General features: G+C 47.9%; 1 protein-coding gene across 1 annotated transcript in view; it reads right to left on the minus strand.

Moving 5' to 3' along the window:
- The window catches only part of arhgap39 (Rho GTPase activating protein 39), a 418,854-nt gene that overhangs the window by 250,603 nt on the left and 151,482 nt on the right, over positions 1-16,769 (minus strand). The window contains 1 exon segment of the mRNA XM_078426200.1: positions 9,286-9,333. Within this exon segment, the coding sequence (XP_078282326.1) occupies positions 9,286-9,333 (48 nt within the window).

Here is a 16,769-nt window from a genome sequence, read left to right on the forward strand (position 1 = left end):
GGGCCCACACTGTCCGGGCCCACACTGTCCGGGCCCCCACTGTCCGGGCCCCCACTGTCCAGGCCTACACTGTCCGAGCCTATAGTGGCCCCCGGGCCTATAGTGGCCCCCGGGCCTACAGTGGCCCCCGGGCCTACAGTGTCCGGGCCTACACTGTCCAGGCCTACACTGTCCTGGCCTACACTGTCCGGGCCTACACTGTCCGGGCCTACACTGTCCGGGCCTACTGTCCGGGCCTACAGTAGCCTCCGGGCCTACAACGCCCCCTTGGCCTAATACGGGACAAGAGCGGTCCTGTACGGAACAAACCAATTTAGCCCAATGTACGGGATGTCTCGGCTAATATGGTACAGTTGGCAACCCTAGCTACGACTGTCCTACACGCCAGGGACAATTTACAATTAATTTTTACCAAAGCCAATTAACCTACAAACCTGCACGTCTTTAGAGTGTGGGAGACAACCAGAGCACCCGGAGAAAACCCATGCGGGCACGAGGAGAAGGTACAAATTCTGTACAGACAGCACCCGTAGTCAGGATGGAACCTAGATCTCTAACACTGTAGGGCAGCAACTCTAGCGCTGTGCCACCGTGCAATCCTCTCCTCATTTCATTGCCGGCTGAGAGGAAAGAACACAAATCATGAACAAAGGTCAGGATTTATAGCGGGCATGGGTAGTTTGGGCTGACAGCTGAAATTAAAGAGACAAAAACAGCTGCATTTAAGCAACATGCTTGCTTCCTGGGTGTCCAGTTTATAATCTCGTGTAGTAGGGTACGTTTAGAAAGATCATGCTTCAGGGCATTGTTCAGTGAACAAAGTCTATAACTTAAACAAAGCGCTTTTGGAACACACTAAGCTGATTCCAGCCACTCAAGCTGAACAGGGCAAGCAGAACGTAAACCACAAATGACTAAATGCTGACAGGTGGGACAAATTAACCCACATCAAATGGCAGCCTGATTGTACAATATATGGTATCATGTCAAAAAGAAGGACACCATTCTGTCTACCGATCCGACAGCAACTCTTGAGAAGAGTCCCGTCGATCAGCTCTTCTTTACCACAAGGCCCTGTACGTCATTGTAGAAACAGGAAACTGCAGATGCTGGTTTATGAACAAAAAGACACAAAGTGCTGAGTAATTCAGCAAGCGGTCACCTATCCATGTTCTCCACAGATGCTGCCTGACCCGCTGAGTAACTCCAGCACTCTGTGAAACGTCACCTATCCATGTTCTCCACAGATGCTGCCTGACTCGCTGAGTTACTCCAGCACTCTGTGAAACGTCACCCATCCATGTTCTCCACAGATGCTGCCTGACCCGCTGAGTTACTCCAGCACTCTGTGAAACGTCACCTATCCATGTTCTCCACAGATGCTGCCTGACTCGCTGAGTTACTCCAGCACTCTGTGAAACGTCACCCATCCATGTTCTCCACAGATGCTGCCTGACCCGCTGAGTTACTCCAGCACTCTGTGAAACGTCACCTATCCACGTTCTCCAGAGATGCTGCCTGACCCGCTGAGTTACTCCAGCACTCTGTGTTTTTTCCCTGCAATTCCTTCTCAAGTATTTATCATATCATATCATATCATATATATACAGCCGGAAACAGGCCTTTTCGGCCCTCCAAGTCCGTGCCGCCCAGCGATCCCCGCACATTAACACTATCCTACACCCACTAGGGACAATTTTTACATTTACCCAGCCAATTAACCTACATACCTGTACGTCTTTGGAGTGTGGGAGGAAACCGAAGATCTCGGAGAAAACCCAATTATCCAATTCCATTTTGTGAATTATCGACCAGATGTGCTTCCTCCACCCCTTCTTCGCGCAGGGTGTTCCAGAACATTGACGTCTGCTGATCTCACTCTCTCCAACCTACGTTTGCAGGTGTATCAGTCCACGGACACACCAGCAGGTTCCGCCACGCGGTTGCTGGAGTGGCAAAGAGCTGTCCTCACACTGGGGACACTGTATATCGTGTTGTGGGGCTCAACAAGTGCAGTATACCCGCAGCACATCTGGCTCAGAGCATCGCTGGCTGGAAGGGCCGAATGGCCTCCTCCTGCACCTATTTTCTATGTTTCTGTTTTCTATGTTGACCACTATCATCACAGCCCATCATGCTATCCCATAAGGCAAAGCCTGGAGCAAGATTCAGGGCATTCGGCCTCATGATTGGAGGTTATGGGGAGTAGGCAGGAGAATGGGGTCTGGAGGGGGAGATTGATCGGCCAAGATTGAATGGCGGAGTAGACTTGATGGGCCAAATGGCTTGATTCTGCTCCTGTCACCTATGACCTTATGAGTCTGCCCGCCATTCAAACGCGGCTGATCTATTTTTCCCCTCTCAACCCCATTTTCCTGTCTTCTCCACATAGCCTTTGGCGCACTTACTAATCAGTAACCGATCAATCTCTGTTTTAAAAATACCCAATGTCTTGGCCTCCACCGCATCTGTGGCAATGAATTCCACAGATTCACCACCTTCTGGTTTAAGAAGTTCCTCCTCATCTCCATTCTAAAGGAACTGAAGAACGGTATCGACCCGAAACATCACCCATTCCTTCTCTCAAGAGATGCTGCCTGACCTGCTGAGTTACTCCAGTATTTTGTGTCTATCTGGGATTTCCGTTAACCTACTTTGCCAGTGAAAACACATCTTCCTCTTTTCTATCCCTCTCCACTTTTTATGCTCTTAAAGGGCCTCCTACATTTTCTGTTCTCAATATCTGCCATGGATATTGTTTTTGTCTCCAGGGTTCCTTGCACTTTGCTGCCCTTCCCTTCCACATCTCTGGAGCACGTCGGGCCTGGACTCTCGCAAGTGTACCGCTCAAAGACACTTCCCAGTTACTAAATGGAAATGGAACCAAATAATTCAGAATCAATTATCGTTGACATGGGACTTCTATTAGATTTAGTCAGGAGTCAGGAGTCTTTTATTGTCATGTCCCGAAACGGAACAATTAAATAGTTGCTGGTAGACACAAAAGTGCTGGAGTAACTCAGCGTCTCTGGAGAGAAGGAATGTGTGACGTTTTGGGTCGAGACCCTTCTTCAGACTGTTCCTCCTGCCCTCCAACTCTACGACCACGTTTTAACCCAGACCACATTTTAACCCAGACCACGACTACGTTTTAACCCAGACCACATTTTAACCCAGACCACGACCACGTTTTAACCCAGACCACATTTTAACCCAGACCACGACCACGTTTTAACCCAGACCCAATTAAGATCAGTCTGAAGACGGTTCTCAACCCGAAACGTCGCCCATTCCTTCTCTCCAGAGATGCTGCCTGACCCCGCTGAGTTACTCCAGCATTTTGTGTCTACCTTCGATTTTAAACCAGCATCTGCAGTTTTCTTTCCCACACGATTGAATAGTTGCCGTTCGTAGTGTCCAATAGCCTGACTTACTCACCTCCACTCCAAATACAGGTGCTCCCTGGCCTACAATGCTTCGACTTGCGATGGTTCGACTTTGCGATGGTGCAAACGGCAGTGACCCGTAGCGAGCCACGTGATCGCGCGTATTACAATGCATTTCGACGTACAATATTTTCGGTTGGTGATGGGCTTCTCGGAACGAAGCCCCATGGTAAGTTGAGGAGCTCCTGTACTTTATGTAAGAAAATAACTGCAGATGCTGGCACAAATCGAAGGTATTTATTCACAAAATGCTGGAGTAACTCAGCAGGTCAGGCAGCATCTCAGGAGAGAAGGAATGGGTGATGTTTCGGGTCGAGACCCTTCTTCAGACTGATGTCGGGGGACGGGACAAAGGAAGGATATAGGTGGAGACTGAAAGACAGTGGGAGATCTGGGAAGGGGGAGGGGAAGAGAGGGACAGAGGAACTATCTAAAGTTGGAGAAGTCAATGTTCATACCACTGGGCTGCAAGCTGCCCAGGTGAAATATGAGGTGCTGTTCCTCCAATTTCCGGTGGGCCTCACTATGGCACTGGAGGAGGCCCATGACAGAAAGGTCAGACTGGGAGTGGGAGGGGGAGTTGAAGTGCTCAGCCACCGGGAGATCAGATTGGCCAACGCGGACCGAGCGCAGGTGTTGAGCGAAGCGATCGCCGAGCCTGCGTTTGGTCTCGCCGATGTAAATAAGCTGTCATCTGGAGCAGCCGATGCAATAGATGAGGTTGGAGTAAGTACAGGTGAACCTCTGTCTCACCTGGAAAGACTGTACTTTATATAAATACTTTACATAAATAAAAGATAAGAACATTCTCAACATGAATGCCACAAACTACTTTCTCTGATCATTCGTTTCTAATAACCCTACTTAATCAGAAACTAGTGATCAGAGAAAATAGTTTGCAACATTCCTATTGAGAATTTATTTGCATAGCTACCGTCTATCAACTTGTGACACCATCCATCCCAACAGAAATTCTTAAAGATAATCAGATCCACATTGGATACTTTCGAATGATCAGGATACCAATTAAAATAAGACACAAAATGGTACCCAAAATATAACAACAGGAGCCTGTAGAGCCGAGTCTGTAGAAAACTAGTTTGGAAATTAGTTTAGTTTAGAAATGCAGCATGGATACTGAGAGGTATAGATTGGGTAGACGCACAGAGTCTCTTGTCCAGAGTAAGGGAATCAAAAACCAGAGGACATAGGTTGAAAGTGAGGGGGGAAAGATTTAATCAGAACCTGAAGGGTAACTTTTTCACACAAAGTGGGTGTATGGAACGAGCGGCTGGAGGTTGAGGCAGGTGCCATTGCAACGTTTAAGAAAGTTTTAGGATGGACAGGTTTAGAGAGATAGTAGACCAAGTGGACCCGTTGGGCCCAAACCTCTCCTGCATTGGTGCAGCACCCTCTCCTCCCCCACTCCCCCCATCCCTCCCACCTAAAATTGTCGCGCTATCGTGTACCTTTTTGGCTGTAGTTCAGGAACAATCAAACAAACAAACGAGAGTTTTAGTATATAGATAGATGGGCCAAACGCAGGCAGGTGAGATTGGCGTAGATGGGACATGTGGGCCGAAGGGCCTGTTGCCGTGCTGTAAGACTCCATGACAGTGAGTCCACGCCGACTCTCAGTCACCCGTCCACACTATTTCTACTTCCCGACACATTAGGGACAATTTACAGAGGCCAATGAACCTGCAAACCTGCATGCCTTTGCAATGCAGCTGTGGGAAGTGAAGCCAGGTATTCCATCCAGCATTCCTTTCTCTTCCTTCACAAGTTCAGTTTTACATTGGGGGTGGAGGGTTGGGGAGCGGTGTGCAAATATTCTTCAAGCAATTCACAGCCCTGAATTTGCAATAAAATATTTAATATGTGGACTGGAAACCATGAAATTACCTGCGAGGAAGAGAAATAGCAGACTTGTTGTATTTCAAATGGCAGAGTCTTTATATATTTCATATCAGTTTATGGGGAGGTGGGTGGTAATTTTAAATTCTATTAAATGCCTGTTGCGAGCCTTGCAGCTGCCCGTTGTCCAGCTGATTTTGTTTCTGCTTGGTTGAAGGCGATGCACAGTGTTGTCTGGAACGCAGAATGTCACTTCAAAGGCATTTTTCCTTTCCAATTAATGCAAAGCAAATGGAAGCCGCTCAACGCTAACTACTTGCTCGTTCCCGGACTGCATCAATTTAAAGCGCAGGACTCAGGAGGCGCTCGGCCTGGTGGACTCATGGCTCAGGAGGACTGGTGGACTCATGGCTCAGCGCAGGACTTCGCTTGGCTCAGGAGGCGCTCAGCCTGGTGTCCGGTTGCAATTTGGAAATAATTTTGATCAGCTGCGTTCGGCGACGGAAGTCGCCCGGCAGTTCTCTCTATCCCAGTGCTTACAACATTACCAACGGCACAAAGGACAAACCACAACATAGGCGCTCCAGAACCAGGGGCCACACAGTCTAAGAATAAAGGGGAGGCCATTTAAAACTGAGGTGAGAAGAAACTTTTTCGCCCAGAGAGTTGTGAATTTGTGGAATTCTCTGCCACAGAGGGCAGTGGAGACCAATTCACTGGATAAATTTAAAAGAGAGTTAGATAGAGTTCTAGGGCCTAGCGGAATCAAGGGATATGGGGAGAAGGCAGGCACGGGTTACTGATTGTAGATGATCAGCCATGATTACAATGAATGGCGGTGCTGGCTCGAAGGGCCAAATGGCCTCCTCCTGCACCTATTTTCAGGTGGTGGGTGCCCAGAATGTGCTGCCGGGGATGATGGAAGTTGAGGAGGATATGATAGAGGCATTTACGGGGCTTTCAGATGGGCACATGGATATGTTGGGAATTATAGGAATATGGGTCATGTGCGGGCAGATACTAATGTGTCCCGGCATCAGGTTCAGCACAATCATTGCGGGCCGAAGGCCCTGTTCCTGTGCTGTACTGTTCTCTGTTCCACCCTCTGTGCTTTCTGTTATAATATTAACTACACGACAAAAGCACATCATTGGTTGCAAAAATATTTTGAGGGCCCGATGGTGTAGAAAGTGTTCCATATACATACACAAGCATGTCTTTCTTTCCAACAAAGTAAGCTATTCAGTCTAATAGTTCCGAATGTACTAATGAATTCTTACGACTATTCCATTGGAAGATTCAGGTCAGAGGGGAAATAGACAATAGACAATAGGTGCAGGAGGAGGCCATTCAGCCCTTCGAGCCAGCAGCACCATTCAATGTGATCATGGCTGATCATTTTCAATCAGTACCCTGTTCCAGCCTTCTCCCCATACCCCCTGACTCCACTATCCTTAAGAGCTCTATCTAACTCTCTCTTGAATGCATTCAGGGAATTGGCCTCCACTGCCTTCTGAGGGAAAGATTTGTAGGGGACGTGAGGGGCAACTTCATACAGAAGCTGTGTGAATCCATGGGACGAGCTGCCAGATGAAGTTGCGGTGGTGGGCACCTGGACATGTACATGGATAGGGAAGGTCGAGAGAGATATTGGCCAAACGCAGGTAATTAGGACTAGCGTAGACAACATATCAACATCTCGGCACGGTGGCGCAGCGGTAGAGTTGCTGCCTTACAGCGAATGCAGCGCCGGAGACTCAGGTTCGATCCTGACTAGAGGTGCTGTCTGTACGGAGTTTGTACGTTCTCCCCGTGTCCTGCGTGGGTTTTCTCCGAGATCTTCGGTTTCCTCCCACACTCCAAAGACGTATAGGTATGTAGGTTAATTGACTGGGTAAATGTAAAAAATGTCCCTAGTGTGTGTAGGACAGTGTTAATGTGCGGGGATCGCTGGGCGGCGCGGACTCGGTGGGCTGAAGGGCCTGTTTCCGCGCTGTATCTCTAAATCTAAAACATCTAAATCTCGAGATACTAAGTCCTGAGCTACTATCTACTTCACTGGAGACCATTGGACTGTTTTCAATTTGACTTTACTGGACTTTATCTTGCGCTAAATGCTATTGCCTTTATCATGTACCTGTACACTGTGGATGGTTTGATTTCAATCATGTATAGTCAGTCCGCTGACTGGTTAGCACAGAACAAAAGCTTTTCACTGTGCCTTGGCACGCTTGACAATAAACTAAACTGGTGGTGCTGGCTCGAAGGGCCGAATGGCCTACTCCTGCACCTATTGTCTAAACTAAACTAAACATAGATGGGCACCGGGGACGGCGTGGGACGAGTCGGGCCGAAGAGACTGCTTCTGCGCTGTGTGACCGCGACTCTACCCTTCGTAGCTCTTCCCCACAATCGGGCCTATTCAGTGTCGTTGCCGTGACAATGCCTTCGTGGCCTCAGTCCTTTTTGTGTGTTGCTGAAGCCTGTATTTAATCCCAGTTGATTTATGCATTTACCGTCACTCACTGATCACCGCAGGCAGCCGGTGAAGTAGATACAAGAACCTCTCCTTGCTGTTTACTCAAAGCCCTGTGTATAAATATCATGGCACAGGCTGGCATGAGTTCATGTTACCAAGAGAACCAGCCTCAGGAACACAGCTATGGGTTTTATTAACCCCAAAAAGCTGCAGACGCATTTCCTAATCATAATCTGCAACACTCATCTGTGCCTCGAGACAAATTTTACTTGTGATAAACCTGATCCTTCAGATTCCATCTCAGATAAGGCCGTCTTGTAAAAACATTTATTATTTTATGGACTGAATGGTCGGGGAACATAAGAGGGTTTGTTAGTTGAATTTCTGTTTGATCCTTGAGCTAAAAGATCTACATTGACCCAGAATTGTGCACATGAGGTTGCATGTGATGGAGGAACGAGGACAGGACCATTTCACTCTTGAGTCCAGAAACAAGGAACCGCAGGTGCTGGTTTACAAAAGAAGAGGCAAAGTACCGGAGTACCTCAGCGAGTTAAGGCATCATCTCTGGAGAACAATGCATAGACGACATTTCGGGTCAGGACCCTCCTTCAGACTGAAGGGTCCTGACCCCAAAGGTCACCTATCCATATTTGCCTGAGGTGCTGCCTGATCTGCTGAGCGGCTCCAGCACTCTTGTGTCTTCTTTCTCTCTTGAGTTTGCTCTCCATTCAACTAGATTGTGATAGATCCACATTTTAACTCCATTTACCTGCCTCTGCTCAATATTATTCCATTCCCCTTATCCAAGAGGACAGCACGGAGGCACAGTTGGTAGATTTGCTGCCTCACAGCGCCAGGGACACTGGCTCAATCCTGACCTCGAGAACTGTGTGCATGTGGAATTTGCGAATATTCTTGCTATTGAGGGTGTGCAGCGTAGGTTTACTAGGTTAATTCCCGGAATGGCGGGACTGTCATATGTTGAAAGACTGGAGCGACTAGGCTTGTATACACTGGAATTTAGAAGGATGAAAGGGGATCTTATCGAAACATATAAGATTACTAAGGGGTTGGACACATTAGAGGCAGGAAACATGTTCCCAATGTTGGGGGAGTCCAGAACCAGGGGCCACAGTTTAAGAATAAGTGGTAGGCCATTTAGAACTGAGATGTGGAAAAACTTTTTCAGTCAGAGAGTTGTGAATCTGTGGAATTCTCTGCCACAGAAGGCAGTGGAGGCCAATTCTCTGAATGCATTCAAGAGAGAGCTAAATAGAGCTCTTAAGGATAGCGGAGTCAAGGGTGTATGGGGAGAAGGCAGGAACGGGGTACTGATTGAGAATGATCAGCCATGATCACATTGAATGGCAGTGCTGGCTCCTGGAAGAAGAAAATATGCTAATCATAATTTACAAAACTGTACAATATAATTTTACCGACGGCTTAAATCACAATGCATGAAGAAAGAGCCTGAATCTTTCTTTGCCATTTGTCTCTTACCACGTCGTAGCGCTTTCTGTCTCACTTTCAAGTTGCATGTCGTAAGACCTGAAAAAACAGTGATTTCACAAACTTAGTCAGTGTACTGTTGGCAGACTATTATGCAAACAACATATCAACCTTTGAAATCAAAGTACAAAAAATGTTTCAAAATATAAGATTTTTAAAAAAGAAAACGGACCCAATCTCAATCACACCATCAATATATCCTCTGTATTGGGCAGAGAGTGAGGGGGGGGCTCTAACAACAGGGGGAATGCACCGCTCAATATTATTTCATTATATCAAAACATATAAGATTATTAAGGGGTTGGACACGTTAGAGGCAGGAAACATGTTCCCAATGTTGGGGAAGTCCAGAACCAGGGGCCACAGTTTAAGAATAACGGGTAGGCCATTTAGAACTGAGATGAAGAAAAGCTTTTTCAGTCAGAGAGTTGTGAATCTGTGGAATTCTCTGCCTCAGAAGGCAGTGGAGGCCAATTCTCTGGATGCTTTCAACAGAGAGGTAGATAGAGCTCTTAAAGATAGCAGAGTCAGGGGGTATGGGGAGAAGGCAGGAACGGGGTACTGATTGAGAATGATCAGCCATGATCACAGTGAATGGCGGTGCTGGCTCGAAGGACCGAATGGCCTACTCCTGCATCTATTGTCTATTGTCTATTGAAACCTCTCCTGCAGCGGCAGCTCGACGGCGACGGCCATCTTGTTTGACCCTCTGCTGCCGTGTTGCACCATGGGAGGAAGGTCAGGCGCGAGGCCCAGTTGGTAGATTTGCTGCCTCACAGCGCCTGGTTCAACCCTGACCTCCAGAAAACGTGCGTGCGGGGATTTGCACGCTCTTCCTGTGGCCTAGTTTAAGGCAAGCCCGATCACCATTTACTTCCGCTGCTCCATGTGTACAAGGGGGTGAATGTAAGGAAGCAAAAATATATGAATATATCAGCCATGGCACATGGTGATTTACCGAAGGGCAAACAGCAACTTTTCCACCACCAAAACGACGCTGCACTCTCACAATTTGGCGACCTATCTCGGAATTGTTGAGTTCGGAGAGCAAGCAAACACAAACGGAACAGCGCAAAAATTAGTGTGAGAAACGAGGAACTGTGGATGCCGGTTTCCAAAAAAAAAAGCACCAAGTGCTGGAGTAACTTGGCGGGCCAGGCAGCATCCCAGGAGGAAAGGGATAACAGATGACGCTTGGTGTTGGGGTCCTCCTTCAGACTGAATGTTCCGGGGAGGGGAAGAGAGGAGGGGGCAGGACAAAGGCTGGCGAGTGATGGGTGGATACAGGCGAGGGGTACTATTGACAGGTGGACAGAGATGGGAAAAAAACAGAAGGATTCATGAGTTGCGAATTGTGAAGCTAGAGGAAGGAATGTAGATGGAAGGGGAGGGGGAGGTGAGAAATAGGTGAGAGTCCAGGTGGGGCATGGGAGAGAGAGAGGGGGGAGAAAGGAGTGGGGGGGGGAGACAGGGGTGAGGGGGTTTAGTTAGTTACATAATATTTGAGAATTGGATGTTTACTCTGTTGCGTTGTAATCCATCCAAGTGGAATATCAAGTACGTTATTTTGCCCATCGAAAATAGGTGCAGGAGTAGGCCGTTCAGCCCTTCAAGCCAGCACCACCATTCAATATGATCGTGGCTGATCGTCCCAAAATCAGTACCCCATTCCTGCTTTCTCCCCATATCCCTTGATTCCATTAGCTCTAAGAGCTCTATCTAACTCTCTCTTGAAAACATCCAGAGAATTGGCCTCCACTGCCTTCTGTGGCTGAGAATTCCACAGATTCACAACTCTCTGGGTGAAAAAGTTTTTCCTCATCTCAGACCTACATGGCCTACCCCTTATTCTTAAACTGTGGCCCCTGTTTCTGGACTCCCCCAACATCGGGAACATTTTTCCTGCTTCAAGCCAGATCAATCCCTTGAGAATTTTATATAATTCTATAAGATCCCCTCTCATCCTTCTAAATTCCAGTGAATACAAGCCCAGTCGACCCATTCTTTCATCATATGTCAGTCCCGCCATCCCAGGAATTAACCTGGTGAACCTACACTGCACTCCCTCAATAGCAAGAATGTCCTTCCTCAAATTAGGAGACCAAAACTGCACACAATACTCCTGGTGTGGTCTCACCAGGGCCCAGTACAACTGCAGTAGGACCTCCTTGTTCCTAAACTCAAATCCTCTCGCAATGAGGGCCAACATGCCTTCAGAGGAGCCAGTGTTGCTGAAACTCAGTGAAATGTGTCAATGAGAGCAGATCAGATCGCGGGGTGAAGAGAAACAAACAAAGAAAAGTAGACAAGCTATTCAGACGAGTTATTTTGCATGTGATAAATCAACCTTTAATCAATAAAAATCAATCAATAAATTTCAAAATCTGAAACAAAGACAGGGAGCATCCATGGAAAAAGAAACAGTTCATGATTTGAAGTAGTGACCCATCGTTAGAAGGGTCCTGGGCAGAAGTGTTACTTGGTTTACCTTCCACAGATTCTGCCTGACCCGCTCAGTGATTCCAACATTTTTTGCCTTTTTTGTTTCATCAATGAACATATGAAAGTTTCCCCTCCCCCTTCCCAGTTCTCCCACCAGTCTTCCTGTCTCCAACTACATCCTATCTTTGTCCCGCCCCCTCCCCTGACATCATAGTGAAGAAGGGTCTCGACCCGAAACGTCACCCATTCCTTCTCTCCAGAAATGCTGCCTGACCCGCTGAGTTACTCCAGCATTTTGTGATACCTTCGATATGAAAGTTTAGTTTAGTTTAGAGATACAGCGCAGAAACAGGTCCTCCGGCCCACCGAGTCCGTGTCGACCAGCGATCCCCGCACACTAACGCTATCCCACACCCACTAGGGGCAGTGTACAATTTTACCAAAGCCAATTACCCTACAAGCCTGTACGTCTTTGCAATGCGGGAGGAATCCGGAACTGCCAGGAAAAGACCCACGCAGGTCACGGGGAGAACGCACAAACTCCGTACAGATGAACGGTAAAGACTTAAACACTGCAGATTACAGGCAGTAATCAGAATGTTATGGAGAGCACAAATGTTTAGTGGTCACCCAGGGTGGAAGGGCTGCCTGCAAGAAATGGACTTGCATTTATAAAAGCATCCTGAAATGGAGTCTCTGTCAAACTGCAACAAATAGACAATAGACAATAGGTGCAGGAGGAGGCCATCCGGCCCTTCGAGCCAGCACCGCCATTCAATGTGATCATGGCTGATCATTCTCAATCAGTACCCCGTTCCTGCCTTCTCCCCATACCCCCTGACTCCGCTATCCTTAAGAGCTCTATCTAGTTCTCTCTTGAATGCATTCAGAGAATTGGCCTCCACTGCCTTCTGAGGCAGAGAATTCCACAGATTTACAACTCTCTGACTGAAAATGTTTTTCCTCATCTCCGTACTAAATGGCCTACCCCTTATTCTTAAACTGTGGCCCCTGGTTCTGGACTCCCCCAACATTAGGAACATGTTTCCTGCCTCTAACGTGTCCAACCCCTTAATAATCTTATACGTTTCGATAAGATCCCCTCTCATCCTTCTAAATTCCAGTGTATACAAGACTAGTCGCTCCAGTCTTTCAACATATGACAGTCCCGCCATTCCGGGAATTAACCTAGTAAACCTACGCTGCATGCCCTCAATAGCAAGAATATCCTTCCTCAAATTTGGAGACCAAAACTGCACACAGTACTCCTGGTGCGGTCTCACTAGGGCCCTGTACAACTGCAGAAGGACCTCTTTGCTCCTATACGCAACTCCTCTTGTTATGAAGGCCAACATTCCATTGGCTTTCTTCACTGCCTTCTGTACCTGCATGCTTCCTTTCAGTGACTGATGCACTAGGACATCCAGATCTCGTTGTACGTCCCCTTTTCCTAACTTGACACCATTCAGATAATACTCTGCCTTCCTATTCTTACCACCAAAGTGGATAACCTCACACTTATTCACATTAAACTGCATCTGCCACGCAGACAGACATACAATAGAGACATACTGCGAGCTCCTACAAACAGTTGCGTGATTGATGGGGTCTTTAGGTGTCGGCTGAGGGATAAATATGAAGAATCCTCGTCTCCTCTGTGAAAAATTATGAAATTATTTTTGCCCTGTCAGATTCACCTGACAGGGCAAAAAGGTACAACGATTGTACAAACAGACAAGCAGATTTAAAAGCAGTACATTCAACAGTGTCGGCCCCCTCAGTATTGAACGAGAGCCTTGATTTTTTTGTTCAAGTTCTGCTCCAGAGCCTTTTGGAAAAGTTGCACGGCGGACAATTATATTTGGTCATGTCAGGGTTTCCCCATGAGAGTCACACAGCACGGAAACAGGCCCTTCAGACCAACTTGTAACCATGCCGACCAAGATGCCCCGTGCAAGCTAGTCCCATTTCCCTGCATTTGGCCCATGTCCCATAAAAACACAGAAAATAATTGCAGGAGGAGCCCTTCGAGCCAGCACCGCCATTCATTGTAATCATGGCTGATCATCTACAATCAGTAACCCGTGCCTGCCTTCTCCCCATATCCCTTGATTCCGCTAGGCCCCAGAACTCTATCTAACTCTCTTTTAAATTTATCCAGTGAATTGGCCTCCACTGCCCTCTGTGGCAGAGAATTCCACAAATTCACAACTCTCTGGGTGAAAACGTTTTTTTCTCACCTCAGTTTTAAATGGCCTCCCCTTTATTCTTAGACTGTGGCCCCTGGTTCTGGACTCCCCCAACATTGGGAACATTTTTCCTGCATCTAGCTTGTCCAGTCCTTTTATAATTTTATACGTCTCTATAAGTTCCCCTGTCATCCTTCTAAACTCCAGTGAATACAAGCCTAGTCTTTCCAATCTTTCCTCACATGACAGTCCCGCCATCCCGGGGATTAACCTCGTGAACCTCTAAACCTTTCCCGTCCATTTTTCTTTTCAGAAAAGGACAGAGCACAGTGCAGAACAGTTTTTGTTTTAAAGCCAAAGAACGGCTAAGCCCCCTAATGCGATCTCAGTGGTGATTCATCAGAGCGTGTAGGACAGACACAAAAAGCTGGAGTGACTCAGCGAGACAGGCAGCATCTCAGGAGACCCTTGAAGGATCTGGACCCGAAACGTCACCCGTTCCTCTGTGTCTGCCGCATCTGCATAGCCCCATTTGCTCGTGTTGGTCTAGCATCGGCCCATCCCTGTACGAAGCCTATTGAGGGACTTCCAGGTCTTCCAGTCACACCTGTGGCCTTGGGTTTGGCAGCTTTTCATGGTGGTGGTTTCCGCTGCGTTTCTTTTCCCACAAGGCTGGTCTGGTTGCTTGAGGAGACTGTGACAGTGGCTGGACTGTGTGGAGGAAGCTCGTCCTCCACTTCAGGCGGTTCGGGGCTGGGTGGTGGGAGTGACAGGGATGGCGGGCGTCCCCAACTTGCCCACTACGTTCAGTTCCACCAGCAACTGATCTGCACATTCCTGGTGGAACAACACTGGCCAGGACATGCAAGCTATCCAGTTCAGTTGGTTTTAGGCAGCCAGCGATGCATCTGCAGCTGTCATTCAGGGCGGCATCAGCTTTCTTTGACCAGGCAGTCAGGCAGGCAGTGGTTCCAGCCGCACGCTTTACAGCCCTCTGCGAGAGCAGGAGAGAACAAGGATGGGGCATAAAATATGGAAGGGCGGGCCAGAGGCTGGGTGACCCCGACACCTCAAACACTTTCCACCCATCAGGAGACGCAGAAAGACGGCAGAAGCTGGGATGTGGAGTGAAACAAAATCAGACTGCCACCTACCCCTCCATCTACAAGGCACAAACTTCCCGTCGTTTAAGAGGCAGGAGCATGATGGGATTCCCACCACATGCCAGATGAGGGCAGCTCCAATAACCCACAAGAAACTCAACGCCACCCAGGACCAAGCAATGATCCTTTTAAGGCAGAGATAGATAGATGCTTGATTAGTACGGGTGCCAGGGGTTATGGGGAGAAGGGGAGAGAATGGGGTTAGGAGGGAGAGATGGATTAGCCATGATTGAATGGCGGAGTAGACTTGATGGGCCGATGGGCCTAATTCTGCTCCCATCACTTACGACCCTTCCACCTTCATTCCTTCCACTGCCAATGCAATGTTTCATTTAGTTTAGTTTAGTTTTCACCAGTGTTTTCACAAGTTATAAGAGTAGAATTAGGCCATTCTGCCCATCGAGTCTACCCCACCATTCAATCATGGCCTCCTAATGTCACGTTTATGTCACGTTTACCGAGGTACAATGAAAAGCTTTATGTTGTGTGCTGCCCAGTCCACGGAAAGACTCTGCATGATTACAATCAAGCCGTCCACAGTATACAGACGCAGGATAAAGGTTTAGTGTAAGATCAGGTCCGATTAAAGATTCTTCAAAGGTCTCCAATGAGGTAGATGGGAGGTCAGGATGCTCTGTAGCTGGTGCCTGATAGCAGTTGGGAAGAAACTGTCCCTGAATCTGGGAAGTATGCATTTTCAAACTTGAAAGACTGGAGCGACTAGGCTTGTATACACTGGAATTTAGAAGGATGAGAGGGGATCTTACGTATAAGATTATTAAGGGGTTGGACACGCTAGAGGCAGGAAACATGTTCCCAATGTTGGGGGAGTCCAGAACCAGGGGCCACAGTTTAAGAATAAGGGGGAGGCCATTTAGAACGGAGATGAGGAAAAACCTTTTCAGTCAGAGAGTTGTGAATCTGTGGAATTCCCTGCCTCAGAAGGCAGTGGAGGTCAAGTCTCTGAATGCTTTCAAGAGAGAGCTAGATAGAGCTCTTAAGGATAGCGGAGTCAGGGGGTATGGGGAGAAGGCAGGAACGGGGTACTGATTGAGAATGATCAGCCATGATCACATTGAATGGCGGTGCTGGCTCGAAGGGCCGAATGGCCTACTGTCAATATTGTCTATTGTCTATTGTCAAACTTGTATACCTCCTCCCCGATGGGAGAGGGGAGAAGAGGGAGTGATTATGGCTGGAGGGTGGTGAATCTGTGGAATTCATTGCCACAGACAGCTGAGGAGACCAAGTCATTGGGTATTTTTAAAGCGGAGATGAGTAGATTCTTGATTCGTGCGGACGTCAAAGGTTACGGGAAGAAGGCAGGAGAATAGGGTTGAGAGAGAAAAACGGATCAACCGCGACCGATGGTGGAGCAGACTCGATGGCATGAATGGTCTCATTCTGCTCCGATGTCTTATGGTCCTGTGATGGTGGTGGACAGTCACAATGCTCTGCTGATGGGTAAAGGATGGCCCTTCTTCTACTGGTTGGCAATGGACATGAGATTGGATCATCGCCACCTTCTCAATGGGCGATGAACAGTAAGTGATTTCCTTGTGATTCAGGCCAGATCCCCATTAGATCATTCTTTCACTGGCATGTCGAAACTTGCCCTCGCTTTGTCCTGAAGAAAAGCCCAGATCCGTTCACACCGTGCCCGCGCACAGCCTTGCCAGCG

This window comes from Rhinoraja longicauda, chromosome 2 (genome assembly GCF_053455715.1).
Source record: "Rhinoraja longicauda isolate Sanriku21f chromosome 2, sRhiLon1.1, whole genome shotgun sequence".
Lineage (NCBI taxonomy): Eukaryota > Metazoa > Chordata > Chondrichthyes > Rajiformes > Arhynchobatidae > Rhinoraja > Rhinoraja longicauda.